At 42.5% G+C, this 22,161-nt stretch overlaps 1 protein-coding gene and 2 long non-coding RNA genes across 6 annotated transcripts in view; 2 read left to right on the top strand and 1 right to left on the bottom strand.

The window, feature by feature from the left end:
• Positions 1–6,397, top strand: part of LOC118889542 — a 35,461-nt gene extending 29,064 nt beyond the window's left edge. For 2 of the 4 annotated variants that reach the window (XR_005018562.1, XR_005018563.1), the window contains 3 exons: positions 2,792–2,890; positions 4,158–5,037; positions 6,372–6,397. This is a non-coding gene — a long non-coding RNA (uncharacterized LOC118889542). The remainder of the gene's footprint in view (positions 1–2,791; positions 2,891–4,157; positions 5,038–6,371) is intronic. The other 2 variants (XR_005018564.1, XR_005018565.1) reach the window with 2 other exon arrangements.
• An 8,662-nt stretch (positions 6,398–15,059) lies between these two features.
• LOC118889540 (non-secretory ribonuclease-like) lies at positions 15,060–15,936 on the bottom strand. The gene is made up of 2 exons (XM_036841298.1): positions 15,872–15,936; positions 15,060–15,651 (listed from the first exon to the last, which is right to left on the bottom strand). The coding sequence occupies exon 2, from the start codon at positions 15,644–15,646 to the stop codon at positions 15,146–15,148; it is 501 nt and encodes a 166-aa protein (XP_036697193.1). The 5' UTR covers positions 15,647–15,651; positions 15,872–15,936; the 3' UTR covers positions 15,060–15,145.
• Positions 15,937–20,191: 4,255 nt separating this feature from the next.
• LOC118891169 lies at positions 20,192–21,791 on the top strand. Its single transcript, XR_005018906.1, has 2 exons — positions 20,192–20,398; positions 21,269–21,791. It is a non-coding gene; the product is annotated as an uncharacterized LOC118891169 (long non-coding RNA).
• The last annotated feature ends 370 nt before the right edge of the window (positions 21,792–22,161 follow it).

Below are 22,161 nucleotides of genomic sequence, written 5' to 3'. Positions count from 1 at the left end.
CCCTCGCTGAACCCAGCCGGCTGCCTCTCTCACAGCCTCTCCGATGGCTGAGGGCCTTTGACCGCAACGCGGAGCCATCTGTAAATGCGCCTTTCCGCCAGCAGAGGGCAGGTGCTGCTGCGAAATTCCGTGCTGGGCTCGCGCCTTGCTCCAGCCTTGCCGGTTTTCTTGGCTAGTTCTCCCCTCTTCCCTCCTCGCCCTCTTCTTGGGCAGGATTGAAGGAAACCGGGCCCGGAGAGTCAGCAAGTTCTTGCGTGCGCGCGACTGTGGTGATGGGACGGTGGGCATCTGCTCGGGAAAGCCATGCTCCCACCATGGGATGATGCTCTCCAGGCTCACTGACCGATCTGCGCACGGCCGCTCTAATAGAACTCCGATGGTGCTGACCCTGAGCCCCGAGTGACCGGGTCCACAGCGTTTTCCTTCGAGTCTCTTCACCCCCAAAGCCTCTGCCACCGCGGGGGCAGATCACAGGCTTCTGAGAGGGGTCTGGAGGCTCTACCCCGAGGGTCTCCGCTTCCTTCATAGAAACAAACCCCAGACTTGCAAGCACAGCCCGAGGACAAGGCGCTGCCAGGAGAGGAGGGGCCGCGGAGTAGGGGCGACCCCACCTCTCCCCTCGCCTTTGCTCTAGCAGGCGGGTTCCCACGGCCGCCACGTTGGCCGGCAGGGGGCGCTGCGCCGCCGGGACCCCGCGGGCCGAGAGGGACCAGAACTTTTACCTCCTGGTTCTTAGAGATGGCTTCGAACTTTCAAAAGCCTCCTTCAATCACTGAGGAAAACCGCAGGATAATAAGTAAGTAGGCTTCAGATAATGAGCGCCTACTGTGTACCACGAACTCTCCATCACGAAGGTGGTGATGTGCGGAAGGAGGGCCGGGCGAGGAAGGAGGGATATCTGCGGCGCTCTGCTTCTCCGCCTCGAGGGGAGAGGTGGGAGTTTCGAGGTCAGCTCTATGCTGCATCACCAAGGCAATTTACGTTTTATTTCATCACTTCATTGTTTGAACTTTCTATGACCAGGGACCTTTCCTTACTCGACTGAGAAAGGGCTACAGTGAGGTAGCCTATTTGACTTTTTCCGTTCAAAATACAGATGCGTTGTACCTGCAAATGGCAGACGTAAATTCAACCGTTGAGAGCAAATCTAGTAAAAAGGATGTCTTCCTCTGGTCCTTGTCTAATAGGCCCAAATTTTATTTTCCAGATGCAATAATTTTTCAGTTTTTTTTTTTTGGTATACTTTTACAGTCTTTATATAATCTACACATGTTAAACACATTTATAAGTTTGTTGACATGAGTATAGATGCGAGTGTTTCTCTCCTCTTTTTTCCCTCCCACAAATAGTAACATTTTATATTCAGTGTTCTACACCATTACCTCTTTTCCAGCGACAATATATTTTGGACATATTCCATGCCCGCAGCAAGAGTGTACCTTATACTATTTAGTGGCTGTATAGTATTCTTCTGTAAGGATATACCATTGTTTTTTATCCAGTCCCATATTCAGGATATTCTGTTTGTTTCCAAACTTTTACTAGTATAAACAAGTTGGAATGATTATAGTGGAACAAAGCAGCAACATTAAGCACCATGTGTTTACTTCAGTGCATGTGCTATTGGCAAGTCACCCCATGTACTTGTCATGGGCTTCCTAGGGCCTTTGCTGAAGCTCCTGCATGGGTGGAGGGTGGGGAATGCTGTGGTCTGACAACAGAAAAGCCTTCCAGATGCACATGGTGTCACTGGATCTAATGAAGCCTAGGGAAAGTGAACATTTTCAGCACAACTCAGTTATTTTTTCTTGTAACGGGAATCTGAGGAGTCATGATCAATTGGATCAAACTTTGGTCTTTTAATACTGGAGAGGGTTAAAATAATAACCATGTTTATATATGGAGGACAAACTAAGATGCCAAGAGAGATAACTAACTTATTTTTATATTCACACTGAACATATTCTAGAGCAAATTCAAAGTTCTCATTTGTAAAACAATTTCTTTATTTAAACTGACCCTCACAATAGCCCATAAGGCAGGTATTATTATTCCCATTTTAGAGGTTATACTGAGGTCCAAAGAGTGACGTAATAGCAGGTAGAAGCAGAGCCACAAGCGACTCCTTCAAAGCGTGATGTTATCCTTCATTGTGGGCTGCTTCTTAGAAGGAGGCAGGATGCATAGTAGGTTTAAGGTAAGTTTCATCCATTCAGGTGGCCTCTGAGTCTCTTGTCTAAGATGGGCATATCATCCAGGCTGAAATACCTGCTTCATCAGGTATGTCAGGGTTTTATTTCCTAGGTAATAATGTTTCCTTAATAAAATGTATGTATAGAATGTGAGTCTCCATTCTAATGGTTCTCTCACCTTTCATACCCCCAAGGACCCTTGTTATTTTCCCTTCATGCAGAAGCTATGTTTATATACACAAGTAATAAAATTATTTTTTGCCATTTTAATTGATCACATATTATATATATATATATATATATATATATATTATATGTATAATTGTTATGTGATACTTTTGAGTACCTGAGTTAAATGGTTTTACCATGGCATAGGTACTTTCTGTTCAGTTGTTTCATTAGCCTCTGCTATTCCTCCTTAATATAGGTAAACGTGTGTTTCTTTTTGGATATTTGCAATAACATATAGTATAATACTTGCACTCTAGTAAAGCAGTTGTCAAAATGTGGTCCAAGGACCCTGATGGCTGCAAGGAAATAAATTCTTCCAATAATCTGAATGAATTTGGGAATAGATTCTCCGTTAATCAACCCTTTAGATGAGAATGCGGCCTGGCCAACGCTTTGATTGCAGCCTTGTGAGACCCTGAGTGGAGGACCCAGAAAAACTGTGCCTGGATTCCTGATCCACAAAAACTGTGAGATAATAATTATATGTTGTTTTTAAGCTGCTAAGTTTTCATTAATTTATTATGCAAAAATGAAAAATTGATACGATCTATGTGTCTTCATTCATTCAAAAACTTTACTTAACATCTGATTGGTACCAGGTACTGTTCTAGGCACAAGGGATGTAGCAATGTACTGAGGCCTTTTATTCCATGTAATGGGTCTCAGCCAAAACCTTTGATCATTTCTCCCTTCATTCAACGGGAAAATGTCACAATGACAGGTAGGTCAGTTGTGTGCACTCAGGTGATGATTGGGTCAAGTTAACACAGGGTTTTCCTAGGATATAGGTGCATGATTAGAAGTATTTGTAGCTGGAGTTGTCTTGGGCTCCCAAGGCAAATGGTACTTCCACTTCCTCTCACCTTGGAATAGCCCCAATATCGAGACACTATCAATTTCCATCATAGGCTTCTGAAGTCAGGATCAGTTAAAGTGAGTCCCAAATGCCAGGCTGGGGACAGGTTACAACAGAAACACCTGAAGAAAGATTTGGAAGTGCTGACTCCTGAGCTCCCAAACTCTGCAGTTTTCTAAATGAACAAGGGCATAGGCAAGATTCACTTTGTGACCGAGTGGAACACAAAGATGAGGTATCGGTGATCACCACAGTGCCTTAGTTTCTTCTAAGGCGTCTTAATAAAGACCATGGAAAGTGCCCACTGAATTCAACCTCATTTGACCTCTCAGTAAAACAACCCCCATTCTGAGACTCTGCGGAGGTCATGATGAGTGACCAAATACGATGTTGTATATGTTGGTTGGCTATGACCAATATCCACTGCCTAGAATAATAGCTTGATACCAGAAAAACCATGGTTGGATTTCTGGCCTCACAGAATGTCAAAGGAGAGCAGCAGGGTGGGTATGAACCCAGGTTTCAGTATGGGACAACCTCACCTCGACCACACACCCCGACCTCTGCCCAATATTCCGTAGCAGCAAGACTAAAAGTTTTTGCTCTCAGTATCACTTTACACTCTAAAAGTTACTGAGAACAGCAAAGAGCTTTTGTTTATGTTGATTATACCTATTTATATTTACCTTATTAGAAATTTGAACCAAGAAATTTTAGAATGCTTAGTAATTAATTCAAAAATCATTTAATAACAATATGGAATCATTAAATGTTGATATAATATTTTTTAAAAAAACTTATTTTCTAAAACAAAAAATAGTAACAAGAAGAATGCCGTTGTTTCACATTTTCTTTAATGGCTGACTCTATATTGACAGCTGGATTCTCACATCTGCTTTTGCATTCATCCATTGTACTATGTTGTTTTGCTAAACTATGTAAAGAGAACCTGGCCTCACATAGATATGTGGTTTGAAAGGTAAGAACCTAATAGATACTGTGAAAGGGTTTGTGGGACCACCAGGTTCCTCGAACCATACTTGACCTGATCAGTGCATGCATCTCTCATTTCTCAGGTCACAGTGGTTGATTCTGAGATCAACCCTAAACACAATCAGATATGTTTGATGGGAATGTTGGCGTATGAAGACAGGGCCCTCCTCTGCTGGACTTCTTCCTGAGAGGGTATATGGTTTGGCGTTGTTGCAGTCACCTTACAAAAATGTGAGAGAAATTTGCCTGAAATGAGCACCAAGGTCTAGGAGAGATGGAAATGGAGAAAGAGAGAGAAACTTTGGTTCTCTTTTCATCATCTGAGTTCTGATAAGCTGCACATTAAGCCATAACAGCCCGTTATTTCTCAGGGCAGTTTAACTGTTCTTGCAGATTGTTAGGACATCATCAGCAAGGCCAAGTACTTGTGGAGGGAAGGGGTTTCGGCACACCGTTGTGGCCGGAGGAGCTCCTGAAATAATCAGAGCTGTGGAGGACCCAGTGGGTCACAAGCTGGTCAAAATCCACGGGAAACTGTAGAGGATATTAAAATAGATGAATAAATGAATTAATTTAATCCTCCACTTGGTTTTGAATCTCTTTGTTTTTTAGATAACTGCTCATGATGAAAGGATTGTGGCACATGGCTCTCGCATTTTGTTAGAAAGCAAATGAAGAATTTGTTGTTTCTCATTATTAGCTGTGTCCTAGGTTCTCGACTCCCCTCCAGACAAATTTCACCTCACAGGCGAGACTGAATTTCTGGTAAGTTCAGAAGTGCACTGACCTAATATAGGTGGGTCCTGATGTCTTTTGCCAGATTTGGTAATGTCCAGATGGTGCACCATGGGTCGTATTTTCTAACTCAGTGGGTATGTGTGAACGATTTGATCTACTTGGTGTTCCTGTTAGCCACTGTAATCACCCTGCTACTCCCATTCACTAATGTCTCTCATGTCACCAATTCTGAATCCAACGTACCTTTGAAATACTGAGAATTTTGAAGTAGGCATTGTTCTTTTTTTTTTTAATTTTTAAATTAAATTAAATTTATTTTTTTATACAGCAGGTTCTTATTAGTCATCAATTTTATACACATCAGTGTATACACGTCAATCCCAATCACCCAGTTCATCCCACCCCCACCCCACCGCTGCTTTCCCCCCCTTGGTGTCCATACGTTTGCTCTCTACATCTGTGTCTCTATTTCTGCCCTGCAAGCCGGTTCATCTGTACCATTTTGCTAGGTTCCACATATATGCGTTAATATACAATGTTTGTTTTTCTCTTTCTGACTTACTTCACTCTGTATGACAGTCTCTAGATCCATCCATGTCTCAACAAATGACCCAATTTCGTTCCTTTTTATGGCTGAGTAATCTTCCATTGTATATATGTACCACATCTTCTTCATCCATTCGTCTGTCGATGGGCATTTAGGCTGCTTCCATGACCTGGCTATTGTAAATAGTGCTGCAATGAACATTGGGGTGCATGTGTCTTTTGGGAATATGGTTTCCTCTGGGTATATGCCCAGTATATACCCAGATTGTATATACCCAATGCCCAGGGATTGCTGGATCATATGGTAATTCTATTTTTAGTTTTTTAAGGAACCTCCATACTGTCCTCCATAGTGGCTATATCAATTTACATTCCCATCAACAGTGCAAGAGGGTTCCCTTTTCACCACACCCTCTCCAGCATTTGTTGTTTGTAGATTTTCTGATGATGCCCATTCTTACTGGTGTGAGGTGATACCTCATTGTAGTTTTGATTTACATTTCCCTAATAATTAGTGATGTGGAGCAGCTTTTCATGTGCTTCTTGGCCATCTTTATGTCTTCTTTGGAGAAATGTCTATTTAGGTCTTCTGCCCATTTTAGGATTGGGTTGTTTGTTTTTTTTAATATTGAGCTGCATGAGCTGTTTATATATTTTGGAGATTAATCTGTTGTCCATTGATTCGTTTGCAAATATTTTCTCCCATTCTGAGGGTTGTCTTTTCATTTTGTTTATGGTTTCCTTTGCTGTGCAAAAGCTTTGAAGTTTCATTAGGTCCCATTTGTTTATTTTTGTTTTTATTTCCATTACTCTAGGAGGTGGATCAAAAAAGATCTTGCTGTGATTTATGTCAAAGAGTGTTCTTCCTATGTTTTCCTCTAAGAGTTTTATAGTGTCCGGTCTTACATTTAGGTCTCGAATCCATTTTGAGTTTATTTTTGTGTATGATGTTAGGGAGTGTTCTAATTTCATTCTTTTACATGTAGCTGTCCAGTTTTCCCAGCACCACTTATTGAAGAGACTGTCTTTTCTCCATTGTATATCCTTGCCTCCTTTGTCATAGATTAGTTGACCATAGGTGTGTGGGTTTATCTCTGGGCTTTCTATCCTGTTCCATTGATCTATGTTTCTGTTTTTGTGCCAGTACCATATTGTCTTGATTACTGTAGCTTTATAGTATAGTCTGAAGTCACGGAGTCTGATTCCTCCAGCTCCGTTTTTCTCCCTCAAGACTGCTTTGGCTATTCGGGGTCTTTTGTGTCTCCATACAAATTTTAAGATTTTTTGTTCTAGTTCCGTAAAAAATGCCATTGGTAATTTGATAGGGATTGCATTGAATCTGTAGATTGCTTTGGGTAGTATAGTCATTTTCACAATGTTGATTCTTCCAATCCAAGAATATGGTATATCTCTCCATCTGTTGGTATCATCTTTAATTTCTTTCATCAGTGTCTTATAGTTTTCTGCATACAGGTCTTTTGTCTCCCTAGGTAGGTTTATTCCTAGGTATTTTATTCTTTTTGTTGCAATGGTAAATGGGAGTGTTTCCTTAATTTCTCTTTCAGATTTTTCATCATTAGTGTGTAGGAATGCAAGAGATTTCTGTGCATTAATTTTGTATCCTGCAACTTTACCAAATTCATTGATTAGCTCTCGCAGTTTTCTGGTGGCATCTTTAGGATTCTCTATGTATAGTATCATGTCATCTGCAAACAGTGGCAGTTTTACTTCTTCTTTTCCAATTTGTATTCCTTTTATTTCTTTTTCTTCTCTGATTGCAGTGGCTAGGACTTCCAAAACTATGTTGAATAATAGTGGCGAGAGTGGACAACCTTGTCTTGTTCCTGATCTTAAGGAAATGTTTTCAGTCTTTCACCATTGAGAATGATGTTTGCTGTGGGTTTGTCATATATGGCCTTTATTATGTTGAGGTAGGTTCCCTCTATGCCCACTTTCTGGGGAGTTTTTATCATAAAAGGGTGTTGAATTTTGTCAAAAGTTTTTCTGCGTCTATTGAGATGATCATATGGTTTTTATTCTTCAATTTGTTAACATGGTGTATCACATTGATTGATTTGCGTATATTGAAGAATCCTTGCATCCCTGGGATAAATCCCACTTGATCTTGGTGTATGATCCTTTTAATGTGTTGTTGGATTCTGTTTGCTAGTATTTTGTTGAGGATTTTTGCATCTATATTCATCAGTGATATTGGTCTGTAATTTTCTTTTTTTGTAATATCTTTGTCTGGTTTTGGTATCAGGGTGATGGTGGCCTCATAGAATGAGTTTGGGAGTGTTCCTTCCTCCGCAATTTTTTGGAAGAGTTTCAGAAGGATGGGTGTTAGATCTTCTCTAAATGTTTGAGAAGAATTCACCTGTGAAGCCATCTGATAGAATTCACCTGTGAAGCCATCTGGTCCTGGACTTTTGTTTGTTGGAAGATTTTAAATCACAGTTTCAATTTCATTACTTGTGATTGGTCTGTTCATATTTTCTATTTCTTCCTGGTTCAGTCTTGGAAGGTTATACCTTTCTAAGAGTTTGTCCATTTCTTCCAAGTTATCCATTTTATTGGCAGAGAGTTGCTTGTAGTAGTCTCTTAGGATGGTTTGTATTTCTGCGGTGTCTGTTGTAACTTCTCCTTTTTCATTTCTAATTTTATTGATTTGAGTCCTCTCCGTCTTTTTCTTGATGAGTCTGGCTAATGGTTTATCAATTTTGTTTATCTTCTCAAAGAACCAGCTTTTAGTTTTATTGATCTTTGCTATTGTTTTCTTTATTTCTATTTCATTTATTTCTTCTCTGATCTTTATGATTTCCTTCCTTCTGCTAACTTTGGGTTTTGTTTGTTCTTCTCTCTCTAGTTCCTTTAGGTGTAAGGTTAGATTGTTTATTTGAGATTTTTCTTGTTTCTTGAGGTAGGCTTGTATAGCTATAAACTTCCCTCTTAGAACTGCTTTTGCTGTATCCCATAGGTTTTGGATCGTCATGTTTTCATTCATTTGTCTCTAGGTATTTTTTGATTTCCTCTTTGATTTCTTCAGTGACCTCTTGGTTATTTAGTAACATATTGTTTAGCCTCCATGTGTCTGTGTTTTTTTTATGTTTTTTTCCCTGTAATTCATTTCTAATCTCATAGTGTTGTTATCGGAAAAGATGCTTGACATGATTTCAATTTTCTTAAATTTACTGAGGATTGATTTGTGACCCAAGGTGTGATCTATCCTGGAGAATGTTCCGTGCGCACTTGGGAAGAAAGTGTAATTTGCTGTTTTTGGATGAAATGTCCTATAAATATCAATTAAATCTATCTGGTCTATTGTGTCATTTAAAGCTTGTTTTTCCTTATTTATTTTCATTTTGGATGGTCTGTCCATTGGTGTAAGTGAGGTGTTAAAGTCCCCCACTATTATTGTGTTACTGTCGATTTCCTCTTTTATAGCTGTTAGCAGTTGCCTTATGTATTGAGGTGCTCCTATGTTGGGTGCATATATATTTATAATTGCTATATCTCCTTCTTGGATTGATCCCTTGATCATTATGTAGTGTCCTTCCTTGTCTCTTGTAACATTCTTTATTTTAAAGTTTATTTTATCTGATATGAGTATTGCTACTCCAGCTTTCTTATGATTTCCATTTGCATGGAATATCTTTTTCCATCCCCTCACTTTCAGTCTGAATGTGTCCCTAGGTCTGAAGTGGGTCTCTTGTAGACAGCATATATATGGGTCTTGTTTTTGTATCCATTCAGCAAGCCTGTGTCTTTTGGTTGGAGCATTTAATCCATTCACGTTTAAGGTAATTATCGATATGTATGTTCCTATGACTGTTTTCTTCATTGTTTTGGGTTTGTTTTTGTAGGTCCTTTTCTTCTCTTGTGCTTCCCACTTAGAGAAGTTCCTTTAGCATTTGGTGGTGGTTTGGTGGTGCTGAATTCTCTTAGCTTTTGCTTGTTTGTAAAGCTTTTGATTTCTCCATCGAATCTGAATGAGATCCTTGCTGGGTAGAGTAATCTTGGTTGTAGGTTCTTCCCTTTCATCACTTTAAGTATATCATGCCACTCCCTCCTGGCTTGTAGAGTTTCTGCTGAGAAATCCACTGTTAACCTTATGGGAGTTCCCTTGTATGTTATTTGTCGTTTTTCCCTTGCTGCTTTCAATAATTTTTCTTAGTCTTTAATTTTTACAAGTTTGATTACTATGTGTCTCGGCGTGTTTCTCCTTGGGTTTATCCTGTATGGGACTCGCTGCTCTTCCTGGACTTGGGTGGCTATTTCGTTTCCCATGTTAGGGAAATTTTAGACTATAATCTCTTCAAATATTTTCTCGGGTCCTTTCTCTCTGTCTTCTCCTTCTGGGACCCCTATAATGCAAATGTTGTTGCATTTAATGTTGTCCCAGAGGTCTCTTAGGCTGTCTTCATTTCTTTTCATTCTTTTTTCTTTGTTCTGTTCTGCAGCAGTGAATTCCACCATTCTGTCTTCCAGGTCACTTATCCGTTCTTCTGCCTCAGTTATTCTGCTATTGATTCCTTCTCGTGTAGTTTTCATTTCAGTTATTGTATTGTTCATCTCTGTTTGTTTGTTCTTTAATTCTTCTAGGTCTTTGTTAAACATTTCTTGTATCTTCTCGATCTTTGCCTCCATTTTTAAAAAAAAATAAATGTGTTTATTTATTTGTTTGTTCTTATTTTTGGCTGCGTTGGGTCTTCCTTGCTGTGCGCGGGCTTTCTCTAGTTGTGAGCGGGGGCTACTCTTCGTTGTGGTGCGTGGGCTCCTCATTGTTGTGGCTTCTCTTGTTGCGGAGCACAGGCTCTAGGCACGCAAGCTTCAGTAGTTGTGGTGCGTGGGCTCAGTAGTTGTGGCTTGCGGGCTCTTGCGGCACATGGGCTTAGTTGCTCCGTGGCATGTGGGATCTTCCCAGACCAGGGCTTGAACCCGTGTCCCTTGCATTGGCAGGCAGATTCTTAACCACTGCGCCGGCAGGGAAGCCCTGCCTCCATTCTTTTCCCGAGGTCCTGGATCATCTTCACTATCGTTATTCTGAATTGTTTTTCTGGAAGGTTGCCTATCTCCACTTCATTTAGTTGTTTTTCTGGGGTTTTATCTTGTTCCTTCATCTGGTACATAGCCCCCTGCCTTTTCATCTTGTCTATCTTTTTTGTGAATGTGGTTTTTGTTCCATAGACTGCAGGATTGTAGTTCTTCTTGCTTCTGCTGTCTGCCCTCTGGTGAGGCTATCTAAGAGGCTTATGCAAGTTTCCTGATGGGAGCTACCTAGGCATTGTTCTTATGTTATTATTATAACTCATACTTGAGACATGAATAACAGTTAACAGTGCCACATTTCTATGTGCATTTTAGGAAGCAAATTTAATAACACAAGTAAAGTTTTAGTTTCAAAAAAAGGCTATTTTTCATAGGTAATTTGAATTGGGGATGGGAACAGAATTTCTGTGCTCCCTTCCCTACTCATTGCCTCACTCTCTTTTTTTTCTTCCAGTTTTACTGAGATATAATTGACATACAGCACTGTATAAGTTTAAGGTGTACAGCATAACGATTTGACTTACAAACATAATGAAGTAATTAGCACCATAAATTTAGTGAACCTTCATCATCTCATATAGATACAAAATTAAAGAATTGGAAAATATTTTTTTTCCTTGTGATGAGAGCTCTTTGGATTTATTCTCTTAACAACTTTCATATATAACATACAGCAATGTTAATTGCATTTATCATGTTGTATATCACATCCCTAATGCTTATTTATCTTATAACTGGAAGTTTGACTCTCTTTATCCAATTCCCCCTCCCTCTCATCCCCCACCTCTGGTAACCACAAATCTGATCTCTTTTTCTATGAGTTTGTTTTGTTTGTTTGTTTGTTTGTTTTTGAAGTATAATTGACCTACAACACTATGTTAGTTCCTGGTACATAGCAGAGTGATTCAGTATTTCTATACATTTCAAAATGAACACCATGACATCTGCTTATCATCTGTTACCAAAGATATGACATAATTATTGACTATATTCCCCCACACTGTAAATGTATACCTGTGACTCATTTGTTTTATAACTGGAAGTTTTTACATCTTAATCTCCCTCACCTATTTCTTTCATTCCCTTATCCTGCTCCCCTCTGGCAAACACCTGTTTGTTATCTGTACCAATGACTCTGTTTCTGTTTTGTTATGCTTGTTCATTTGTTTTGTTTTGTAGGTTCCACATATAAGTGAAATCATACAGTATTTGTCTTTCTCTGTCTGACTTATTTCACCAAGCATGATCCCCTCTAGGTCCGTCCATGTTGTCACAGTCTCACTCCCTTATGTGATTCAAATGGAAACAGTGCCTAAAATCTCAATATCAGACAAAAACAAATCAGAAGGTTTAGATCAGATTGCTCTCCTCTCACATCTCCTGACCTGACCCTGGGGCCTTCTCTCCCTGATCTGAGGGTCACTTGAGACAATCTGCTTCGTACCCACACAGAGGAATCTGCTCCTGATGTTAAAACATAAACTAGAAACAATAACAATGTGAACGGCCCTTTCACTTCATGCTGTACCTTACAAAGTGTGTCACAACCACTAACTGCTTTCACTCTTCCAAGACTTCCTTGAGATTTGGTACTATTACGAGCATTTTACAAAGTTAGAAATGGAGGCTTAGGGAAGAGAAGTGGACTCCAAGGAACGTGTCCTTGGAACATGCTGACGTGAACAATTAACTTCTCTAATAGTGGCCACTCTAGTGCTGGCCTCAGGTTCAGTGCAGTCAGATCTTGAGTGTCTATCACAGAGGGCGGTGGGAGCCAAGCCACGGCTTTGTCGTCACAGAGCACAGAATCCTCCTTGCTCTGCTTTGAATCCTCCTGCCTCCCGGGAGGGAGAAGCTACTTCTAAGCTTCAGGGCCACCAGCTCCCTCTGACCCCAGCCCAATCTTCAGCACAGGGACCAGGGAAGATGAGGAACAGAGGAAAAGCAGGAAGAGAGTGGGGAAGCATGGCCTCAGGGAGGGGGAACAGCATGGTGCTGCGGAGTGAGAGGATGAAGGTGCATTTTACTGACATGAGGAAATCTCTTCTGTTCCCCTCTCCCTCCGCTTCCAATCCTTCACTAAAGCCTGATGATTCGAACTTGGAAACATAATCCTAAACCTGCACTTTTTCTTCTGCCCTATTGCTATTACCTTATCCCATGCCTCTGGGATTTGGCCTGGATACCACGAGTTCCTGACTGTCCCCGCAGTCCCTGCACAGCTGCCAGACTGATCTTCAGGTCACAGTATTATCTAACATGCTCCATTTGTACCCCATAGGAAATTTACTCTTTATTTTCATCTCCATAGGTATGAAGCATCTGAGCCTCAATAACCTCTATCACTAATGCTCATGGTTAAAATGCTCTTGTCCTGCTAGACTAACTTTTATTTTTCTAACATGACTAATCTACATTCATGTTGGGCCCTTTGAATGCTCTCTCTCTGTCTCTCTGTCTCTGTCTCTGTCTCTGTCAGGAAGACTATCCCCTTAGTTTCTGCATGACCAGCTGCTTCTGATATTGTTCAGAATTCATTCCTTCATTGGGCCCCTACCAACCACACTGCAGATTCACTTCTATGGACTCATTGAGACCCACTACAGATGGCCCTCTGTGTGGATGTGAAAGCCACGGATGTGGAGGGCCAACGGTATGACCCCCTTTTATATAAGGGACTTGAGCATCTGTGGATTTTGATATCTGCAGAGTCTCCTGGAACCAATCCCCTGAAGATACTGAGAGATGACTGTACATTGTTTTCCTCAGTGCAGTTTTCCTCCTGACACTTATCACCTGGAAAAATAATTTTGTAAGTTCATTTTCTTCCCAGTAGAATAGGCACCCTAGGACAGAAATGTCTCTTTGTTTACATTGCATCCTCACGAGCTTAGAAATCTGCCTAGAGCACATCTGCACATGGGTTAACTACTGCATTAATGAATGATGAGTGAATGATGGGAGAGGGGATGACGACACAAGGCAGAGAGAGATGGGGCAGCTGAGTTGGCTGATCCCTCTACCATACGGTGTTAGAGATGCTGTGTCCACGGCTGGGAAGTGACATATGATCTGCTGAGACAAGGAAGGTTCACTGCATCATGGCAAATGTGACTCCAGCCTTGCGGTATCCCACCCTCTCCTTCTGTTACTCCAAGCCTGTTGGAAGGGTAAGCTCATTTCATGCCACTCTGTATTAACCTAAAGTCAGTGGATTCTGTTGAGCCCTGGAATTGTCCAAACCTAGTATCTCCATGCAATAGCTTGAGTCAACAGACCCGCCTGGAGGAACAAATCCTCCAGTGGCTTCTCCAGAGAAGATGCTCAAGTGCAGATGCCGTATGTAGTACTATCAAGAGCAAGAATGACTGCCCATATGGAGGGTGGGAGGAATGGAAATTGCTGTATATCTGGGCCTGAAAGAGGAGCTGAAAAATAGGAGGTCAGGAATCCCGGACTCAAGGACGGAGGTACAGATTTAATGACATGCTACCTGCGTTCTATTCTGAGTCAGGTGCTGCAAAAGACCTAACATGTCCCCCGAACAGTCACTTGAATGCTGCATCTGACCACAGTTTGCAAAGAGCTTTCCCTTCCTGTTCCTCATTGATTCCTGAGTGCAGCCTTGTGATGGAGGCAGAGTAGGGGCTTTCATTATCCGCTCCCTTTTCTGTCTGTCTACATTTCTGTAATCCTGGAGCCTGTGCCCCTTCCTGACCTGAATGTGAACAAGCCACTGATTCTCTCCTTGGGAGAGAGCCCAATTCCATGTCTCCTTCTTTACCTTCTGCTACCAGATGACCAGCTCTTCCCTTCTCCAGGACACAGAAATCGCTAGGAAAGAGTTTCACCTCTTCTCCAGGTAGTACTGGAATCTGTCCATATACTACCTGAACAATTTGTCTCATTCCACATTAGACTCAAACTCTGGATCCACCTCTAGGATAATCATTAATATCTGAAGATTTGATACACTTATTTAAAAACAAATCTCTGGGGCTAAAATTTGCTTTTTTCTTTTGGTCTTATCACAATTATGGCATTTCCCCCTTTCTTTTTGTTTTTACACTGTATCGTTCTCTTTTATCATAAAATGTATGGTTCTTAAATCAGAATCAAATACATTTGTTTCTACTTACTGGGGGCTCTTTGCCTCCTGGTATTGAAATAGGCAGCTATGAGAGGAAGCCTCAGCTTCCTGGCCTAAAGCAGAGAGAAGGAAAAGTCTGCACAACTTCATGACACAAGGAGCCTCTTATCCTCACATCTATTCATTTCCCACAAATCTCAGATTAGAAGAAGGGGAAAAGCCTCTAGACCAGAATGTAACTACATGATAGAAGAGCACAGACAGACACACGGAGCCTTGTAGGTAATTCTGTAAAGTTTATTGTGCGTGCACAAGGAGCTTCAGCTGAGCAAAGCTTAAAGGGACCTGGAGGCTGGTGAGATGAGGACTGATGCTGATATCTGGGGTGGATGGTGGGACAGGACTGTGGCGCTTGGCAGATGAGCACGGCCCAAAGTGCTGGCCCAGAGTTTAGATGATCGCATCCAAGTGAACTGGAACCACGGGGTACGTGGCATCGTCCTGTGGTGATCTGTTCTTACACGCAATGATGAAGATCTTCTGTGCCGGTGTCTGTGTATAACGGCAGTCCGTATAATGTCGTGCATTTCTTGTGAGGTTGCAGTGGGTTACAGGCACTTGAAATGAGCTAATATGACAATTCATCCTGCCTGATGAAGGGCAGGGTACATTTCCGGTGGTACAAACATGAGCTACTTCAGCAAACGTTGTGTGGAGAAAAGTATTTTGATTTTTGCATACCATTCTGTGACGGTAACCCATCTCCATTCTGTAACGGTTAACCACCCACATTGCAGCATTGCATTGAGGGTGGGCCATATTTATGTGCTGAATCTCAAACCACTGAGCCCAGGTTAAATTAGGAGGTTGGGCATGGAGTGAGATCACCATTCCCAAGAGCCCCAGCAGCAAAAAGAGAGGAAGCCGGGCATTCTGCTGTATTGGAACCATGTTTCCTGTGAAAAGAAGGGTATCTTCTGCATCCCGGCCCACAAATAACGCACTCCCTCCTCACTCACCCTGCAGACACCCTGCTGTCACTGTGGTTCTAGCTCCTCTCCCCTCTGCTCCCCGAAGTCTGTCATGTGTCCTGGGCACTAACTTCAGCTCACCGCTCCCCCAGTTGCTGCTTCATTGCTGTCTCTCCTGTTCCAGGTCTGGGGCTCATTGTCTTACCCAGTATCTCTGCTGTGGCTCCTGAGAGAACAGATCCAGCTGGTGGTCCTGGCGCTCAGGGGCAGCTGGTTTCCCCCTAGTTCTTGGGACTGGAGATATAGAGCAGCCCCTGTGGGTGGGGCGAGCAGAACAAGGAGGGTTCTGAATCTAGGACATGAAGAAACGCACAGATTAGGACATGGTCCACTTATGCAATGAGCCCTTTGTTTTATCATTTGCTGATCAATGCGTACCCAGGGGTGAACCACTGCTGCTTCTGTTGTAACAAATCTAATTCCAGGCATCCTGTGCAGGGCAGAGCTCTGCCACTGGGTCTGGATTTCCTAAATGAAAAATATCACTGGCTGCAGAATGGCCATAGATTTTTTATTTTTATTTATTTATTTGGCTGCGTTGGGTCATTGTTGCTGCGCATGGGCTTTCTCTAGTTGCAGCGAGTGGGGGCTACTCTTCGTTGCGGTGCACGGGCTTCTCATTGCGGTGGCTTCTTTTGTTGCGGAGCATGGGCTCTAGGCACGTGGGCTTCAGTAGTTGTGGCACAAGGGCTCAAGAGTTGTGGCTCACGGGCTCTAGAGCTCAGGCTCAGTAGTTGTGGCACATGGGCTTAGTTGCTCTGCAGCATGTGGGATCTTCCCGGACCAGGGCTCCAACCGGTGTCCCCTGCACTGGCAGGCGGATTCTTAACCACTGCGCCACTAGGGAAGTCCCAGAATGGCTATAGATTTTATAACTCAACTTGGGGGCAACACATTGAAAGACTGAAGTACATGAAGGCAGGCCTGGTACTCAGAACAAATAGCGCCAGGAGGCTTGTTTGCACCAGAGGAACCCAGGCACCCCTTTCATTTTAGTAATCACCCTGGTTCCTTCTCACCCAAATGTTCTTTATCTCCTCACTTCCCTGTGGTGGAAACTTGAGCTCTGAATTTCTCACTGTTCAAAATCCTATAAGTAATTAGTTTGTGACAAATCTATGACTTTTTGTTATTGTTGTTGTCATTTTTTTTTTTCTGCTTCCTATGCATTGAATTCACTTTCTCTTGTTTTTACCCTGGCGCAGTTTTTGCCTTCACTTCCTGTGAAGTAGCATGACCTAAAAACACCCAGAAGAAAGTCTGTAAAATCTGCCAGAGAATGAACATTTGGTGTCATGTAAGGGATTCCAAGCTAGAGCTTGAATTCCTGTGTTCTTTTCAATCTGTGCTATTTTCTACAAAACAGTCTGTCCTAGAGTTGTCATTTATCTTACTAGTACATTTCATTTCTTGATGTTAACAGGAAAAAAATTTTTTAATTTATAAAATGAGCATCAATGGATAGGACACTGTATTCCTGAAATTATGGAAGTCATAGTATGTAACTTGATGCATGAAACATACTCTTGGTTCTCAGAGAAGCAGAGGAAAATAATTGTAGACCTATAATAATTTTATTACTATGTGATAGCGGTAATAACACTGTGTGAAGATGGTTTTATGGGGACCCTGAGGATGAAGGGTCTTACTTGGCCTCATGGGATAAGAAAGGCTTCCAGAAGAAATGTCCATTTGAGCTGGCCCATAAAGGATAAGCAGAGTTTAGGGACTTTAGGGAATAAATGAGCATTCTAGGCTAAGAAGATGGTGTGGGACATTGTACAGACAGGGAAAGTGTATCAAGGTAGGAAAGGCCTCCAGATAAGAGATATTAAATCCCTGGTCTAACCTCTTAGTTAGAAAACTGGGGCTTCCCTGATGGCGCAGTGGCGCACTCTGGCTGCAACTAGAGAAAGCCCGCGCACAGCAACGAAGACCTGACGCAGCCAATAAACAAACAAACAAACAAATAAATAAATAAAATTTAAAAAAAGGAAACTGGATTAGGTCCTCAAATGGCACTGTACAACCTTCCAAGAAAATTAATCCACATTTTTTTAAACTACCTTTTTATATTTCTGTCATGTGGAAATGCAATTATTTTACCACTGATGTCGTTATGTTAACATGGACATAATGGTGACCTGGATAGGACTCAGTGCAGTGCTAATAGGATTCTGCCTGAAATCTTGTTCTGCCTAAAAGGCATTAATATCTTTTACCATGAAGTAAGTTTTTTTTTTTTTCATGTATATTTTGTGGAAAGCATTTTCATGAGAGATGAGGATGTAAAAATGAATTAGGTGTAGTTTAGCCCTTCTGTGATACCGACAACCACACTGGGTAGAAGGACCTGTACTCAAGTGTCTATAATATGAACTAAAAATCATACACTGCAGTCACAGGGAGTGCATCTGGCTCAAAACCTGTTCTTGATCAGCATATAGTTTTACTTTTAATATTGGGTTTTGGAATATTAACACTTCAAGTTGGGATAGTTCACATAAAAATTTGCATTCCTGTCTTACCTTTAAAAATCGGGAGATGTTGTCGGTGCACTGAGTCTCCATTACCACAAGGGATCAACTAGAGCTGAGTAGTTCCCACCTCTGTTGAAGGTGGCAATAGTTCAGGGGTTTTCACTCACTCTACTCCTACCTACTGATCACATCCTGTCTGTTCACTCAGATACTGCCCATCACGCTTATCACAAGCGTCCTGAGAAGAGACTCACCCAATATCATGCCCAATCTGCAACCATGGTCCACCTTTAAAATTGTATTCAGAGCACACCTTCTATGCTTTTCCTGATTGGTTCATCCATAGCTTTCCTCTATGCATATTTACCTTACACTAAATCTCTTCATAGAAATTTTTGTTGGCTAATCTACATATCATTCAGTAACTGCCACTAATCACAACTAATAATTTTAGGTAATGTGCTTTTTCCTCTTGGTTGTTTTCAGACGACTAGGTTAGTCTCTCACTACAAAGGTAACTTTTCCCTCAATATAAAGACAAGTTTTTTTCATGTTGAATGAATTTCTAAATCTTTGCTTGTCCTGCGGCCTGCCACATACCCTCTTCAAAAAGTTAAGGTCAGGTAAAGACCTTGATTTGAATCCGAGCTCTACTAATTCTGAGAAATGAGACCCTATATGTACCACTTGGCCAAAGGGTTGGATTCTTTAAGCCCAATGGCCAGTTATGCAGAGCCATGAACACACGAAATTGTGAAACCTGTAAATAATAACACATACTTGTTAGAACTATGGTGTGAATTAAACAAGAATAGCTAAGCATAGTGAAGTTCCAAAAAAGGCAGTTCCTCTTTTCTTGGCCAATTATAAAGGATATTGAGATCTAGTTATTAGATCTCAACTCAGTTTCCTGCCAGCTGTCAGTCAGCTTTTGCTCTGTTGCCTAATCAGACAAAAGGCTTCTGAGGCCTATCTGCCAGGGAGACCTATCAAGATAAGACCTATGAAATCTACTTATATTACAACTTGTTGATTGACTGTATGTGCCCCTGCCACCACCTTCATTAGCAGGTCCCCTAACATAACTGATTTTGGAGCTCTGGAAAGGCGTATGTACTATTTCTTCCCTTACCTTACTGAAATGCAGACCCACATCTCAGGCAGCTTCTCCCATAATAAGAACATTCACAGTTTAAATTGTGAAGACAAAAAGAATGTAATCTTTACATAAAAGAGATGGATTTTTTTTTTTTGCCTAAATTCATTAACAACTGTTTTTAAGAAAAATTAGATTTAATTGGATTAACAGTTCTCAAATGGAAACCCAACTTGCAAACAAAATATTTCTGCTTACCTAAACATGTACAAAACAATATGTACACACAGAAAATCACACATGGACTCATACACACAAGTAATGCTTAGTTAGGGAGTGAAAGACAGAGAATGATTGAGGTGAAAAAGATCTTTAGTCTATAACCTTCACTTTAGAGTATAAGGATGAGGTGATTTGCCCACCTCCAATAATAGCAAGCTAGTGACAGTCACCAAACTGCAGGTTTTTTTCTTCATATGTGCGGTGGTGTCATAGGTACTCTGTGTGATTCTGGTAAAGACTGTGGGTGTGAAATAGTAAACATGAAATTAGTCCTACTAGGCAATCTGTTTAAGATCATTGACAGGGGCTTCCCTGGTGGCGCAGTGGTTGAGAATCTGCCTGCCAATGCTGGGGACATAGGTTCGAGCCCTGGTCTGGGAAGATCCCACATGCCACGGAGCAACTGGGCCCGTGAGCCACAACTACTGAGCCTGTGCATCTGGAGCTGGTGCTCCGCTACAAGAGGGGCCGTGACAGTGAGAGGCCCACGCACCGCGATGAAGAGTGGCCCCCGCTCGCAGCAACTAGAGAAAGCCCTCGCACAGAAACGAAGACCCAACACAGCCAAAAATAAATAAATAAATAAAATAATTAAAAAAAAAAAAAGATCATTGACAGACCTAAGAGTTTTCCATATGGCCTTCCCTTTAAGGTCTGGGAAGAAAATATCCACAATGTAATTCCTATAGGATTAGAGGAAGGAGGGAAGGCAACGGAGGTTCCATTTCTGCTAGGAGTATCCACCACTGAAAGGGACATATCTATCTCTGTGGTTGTCATCTGCTCTGCAAAAACCCTGCCCTGGGACTCCCAGGTATTCAGTAAAAGAGTCAGAATATACACTCAGTCTTTACTCAGACTCCCTGGGCACTAGTTGGGAAGTTTCATGATGACAGGCCCTATACATAGAAGAGCCAGGAATTTTTTTAAGAATATTTATTTATAAGTAAGATGCTGGGTCTTACTGCAGCATGCAGGCTCCTTAGTTGTGGCATGTGGGATCTAGTTCCCTGACCAGGGATCGAACCTGGGCCCCCTGCATTGGGAGCACAGTGTCTTCACCACTGCGCCAGCAGGGAAGCCCTGAGGAGCCAGGAATTTTTATTCTGAGGCAGAGGAATCTGTGGGGAAAACATAAGTCTACTCTCTTAGAACTGAAATGCTTCCATTTTCTTTTTAACAGCATTTAAAACAGGCATATGTATTTAAGGAAGTGGAAATATTTTCTAAGATGCGAGGCATATGGATTAGTAGTGAGCTCACCTACTGTAGAAAAGGTTTGGCAGGGACACCTGCTTCATTCATAGGCTGTGGAATCAGGTGGCTGATAGATGCAAACACTTTTTTAGGTTAACTACTCAAGTGAGGAGCAAAAATCACTTCGGAGTTTGAAAATACCTTTGTATGTCAGGCCTATAAAGGGGTGAGTGGGTGGTAGGCACCTCCTTTCTTTACAAGTCCTTCTCTTCTCTTCTCACTTCTTACCCAGAGAAAAGAAGGGGTGTGAGGTGGAAGGAGAATGTGAGAACAGTAGTTGCTGTGAGTACAAGAAGAAGTGTAGATAGGGGCCAGCGGGGACATGAAGTGTTTGGGCTGAGAGTTCTTAGAAATACAATAGGTATCTTGGCGGCAAGGGACCACAGCCTGCTCCCTGACCCCACTCTTCCTCGACCTGCTTTCACAGGGAACATGAATCTGATGTGGACCCTTCTTCTCCTCCTCCTCCTGGGGCCAATTGTCTTCACTCCAGGCCTGCCCTTCTCAAGACGGTGTACAGACAACCCCAGGTCATGAGTCCCTGGAGGACACCACCGGTACTGTGACGTGATGATGAGGTGACGGTGGCTGTTCCGGAGGGGTAGGTGCAAGCAGATCAACACCCTCATTCACGAGGATTTGGCCACCAGAGCAGATTTCTGAGAACTCCACCTGTGCCCTGTACCAGCAGAGCAGCTCCTTGCAAAGCTGCCACAACGGTGCTCACGATGTCAGCGTCACCGACTGCTTTGCCAAAGCAGGCACCCGGCCCCTGCACTGCCACTGCTGTAAGAAGGACTCCACCAGGCCCATCCGCGTGGGCTGTGAGGAGGGGAGCCCTGTTCACCTGGACGGCTAGTCTTCCCCCAGCCCTGACGTGGGAAGCCCAGTGACTTGCACCCTACACCTCCAGATCTTTGAAGCCCTGCCAAAGTCTTCCCTGTAAACGCTTCTTCTCTTGCATCTGGATCCCTCATTGTTCCCAGTCACGAGCACCTCTCTCACAGCCTCTCCCCCGACCCTGACTCCACGCTCCACCCCACACTCCTGCCACGGAGTCGGTTTTTTGGGTGTAGGACAAGATGCGGCTGGGGAGTTGGGGAGAAAGCCCTGCTACCTCGCAAAGGGAATCTACCTCTGGAAAAGCCTTGCTCCCCCGGAGCGGCTACACAAGCCGGGCTGGCTGGGCTGATTTGCCCACGAGCTGCTCTAATAAGAACTCCCGATGGCGCTGGCCCTGGGCAGCCCCGAGTGGCCCGCCTCGCAGGGTCCTCCTGCGGGTCCTTCGGCTCCCTTCTCTCCTGCGGGCTCCTGCGGAGG

The sequence above is a fragment of the Balaenoptera musculus genome, chromosome 2 (genome assembly GCF_009873245.2).
Source record: "Balaenoptera musculus isolate JJ_BM4_2016_0621 chromosome 2, mBalMus1.pri.v3, whole genome shotgun sequence".
Taxonomy (NCBI): domain Eukaryota; kingdom Metazoa; phylum Chordata; class Mammalia; order Artiodactyla; family Balaenopteridae; genus Balaenoptera; species Balaenoptera musculus.
The sequence above is the reverse complement of the archived record's forward strand: the minus strand, read 5'-3'. Positions and strand labels throughout refer to the sequence as shown.

Coding starts and splice junctions, on each gene's coding strand:
- LOC118889540 (XM_036841298.1), bottom strand. CDS start 15,646: ATGGTTCCAATACAGCAGAATGCCCGGCTTCCTCTCTTTTTGCTGCTG.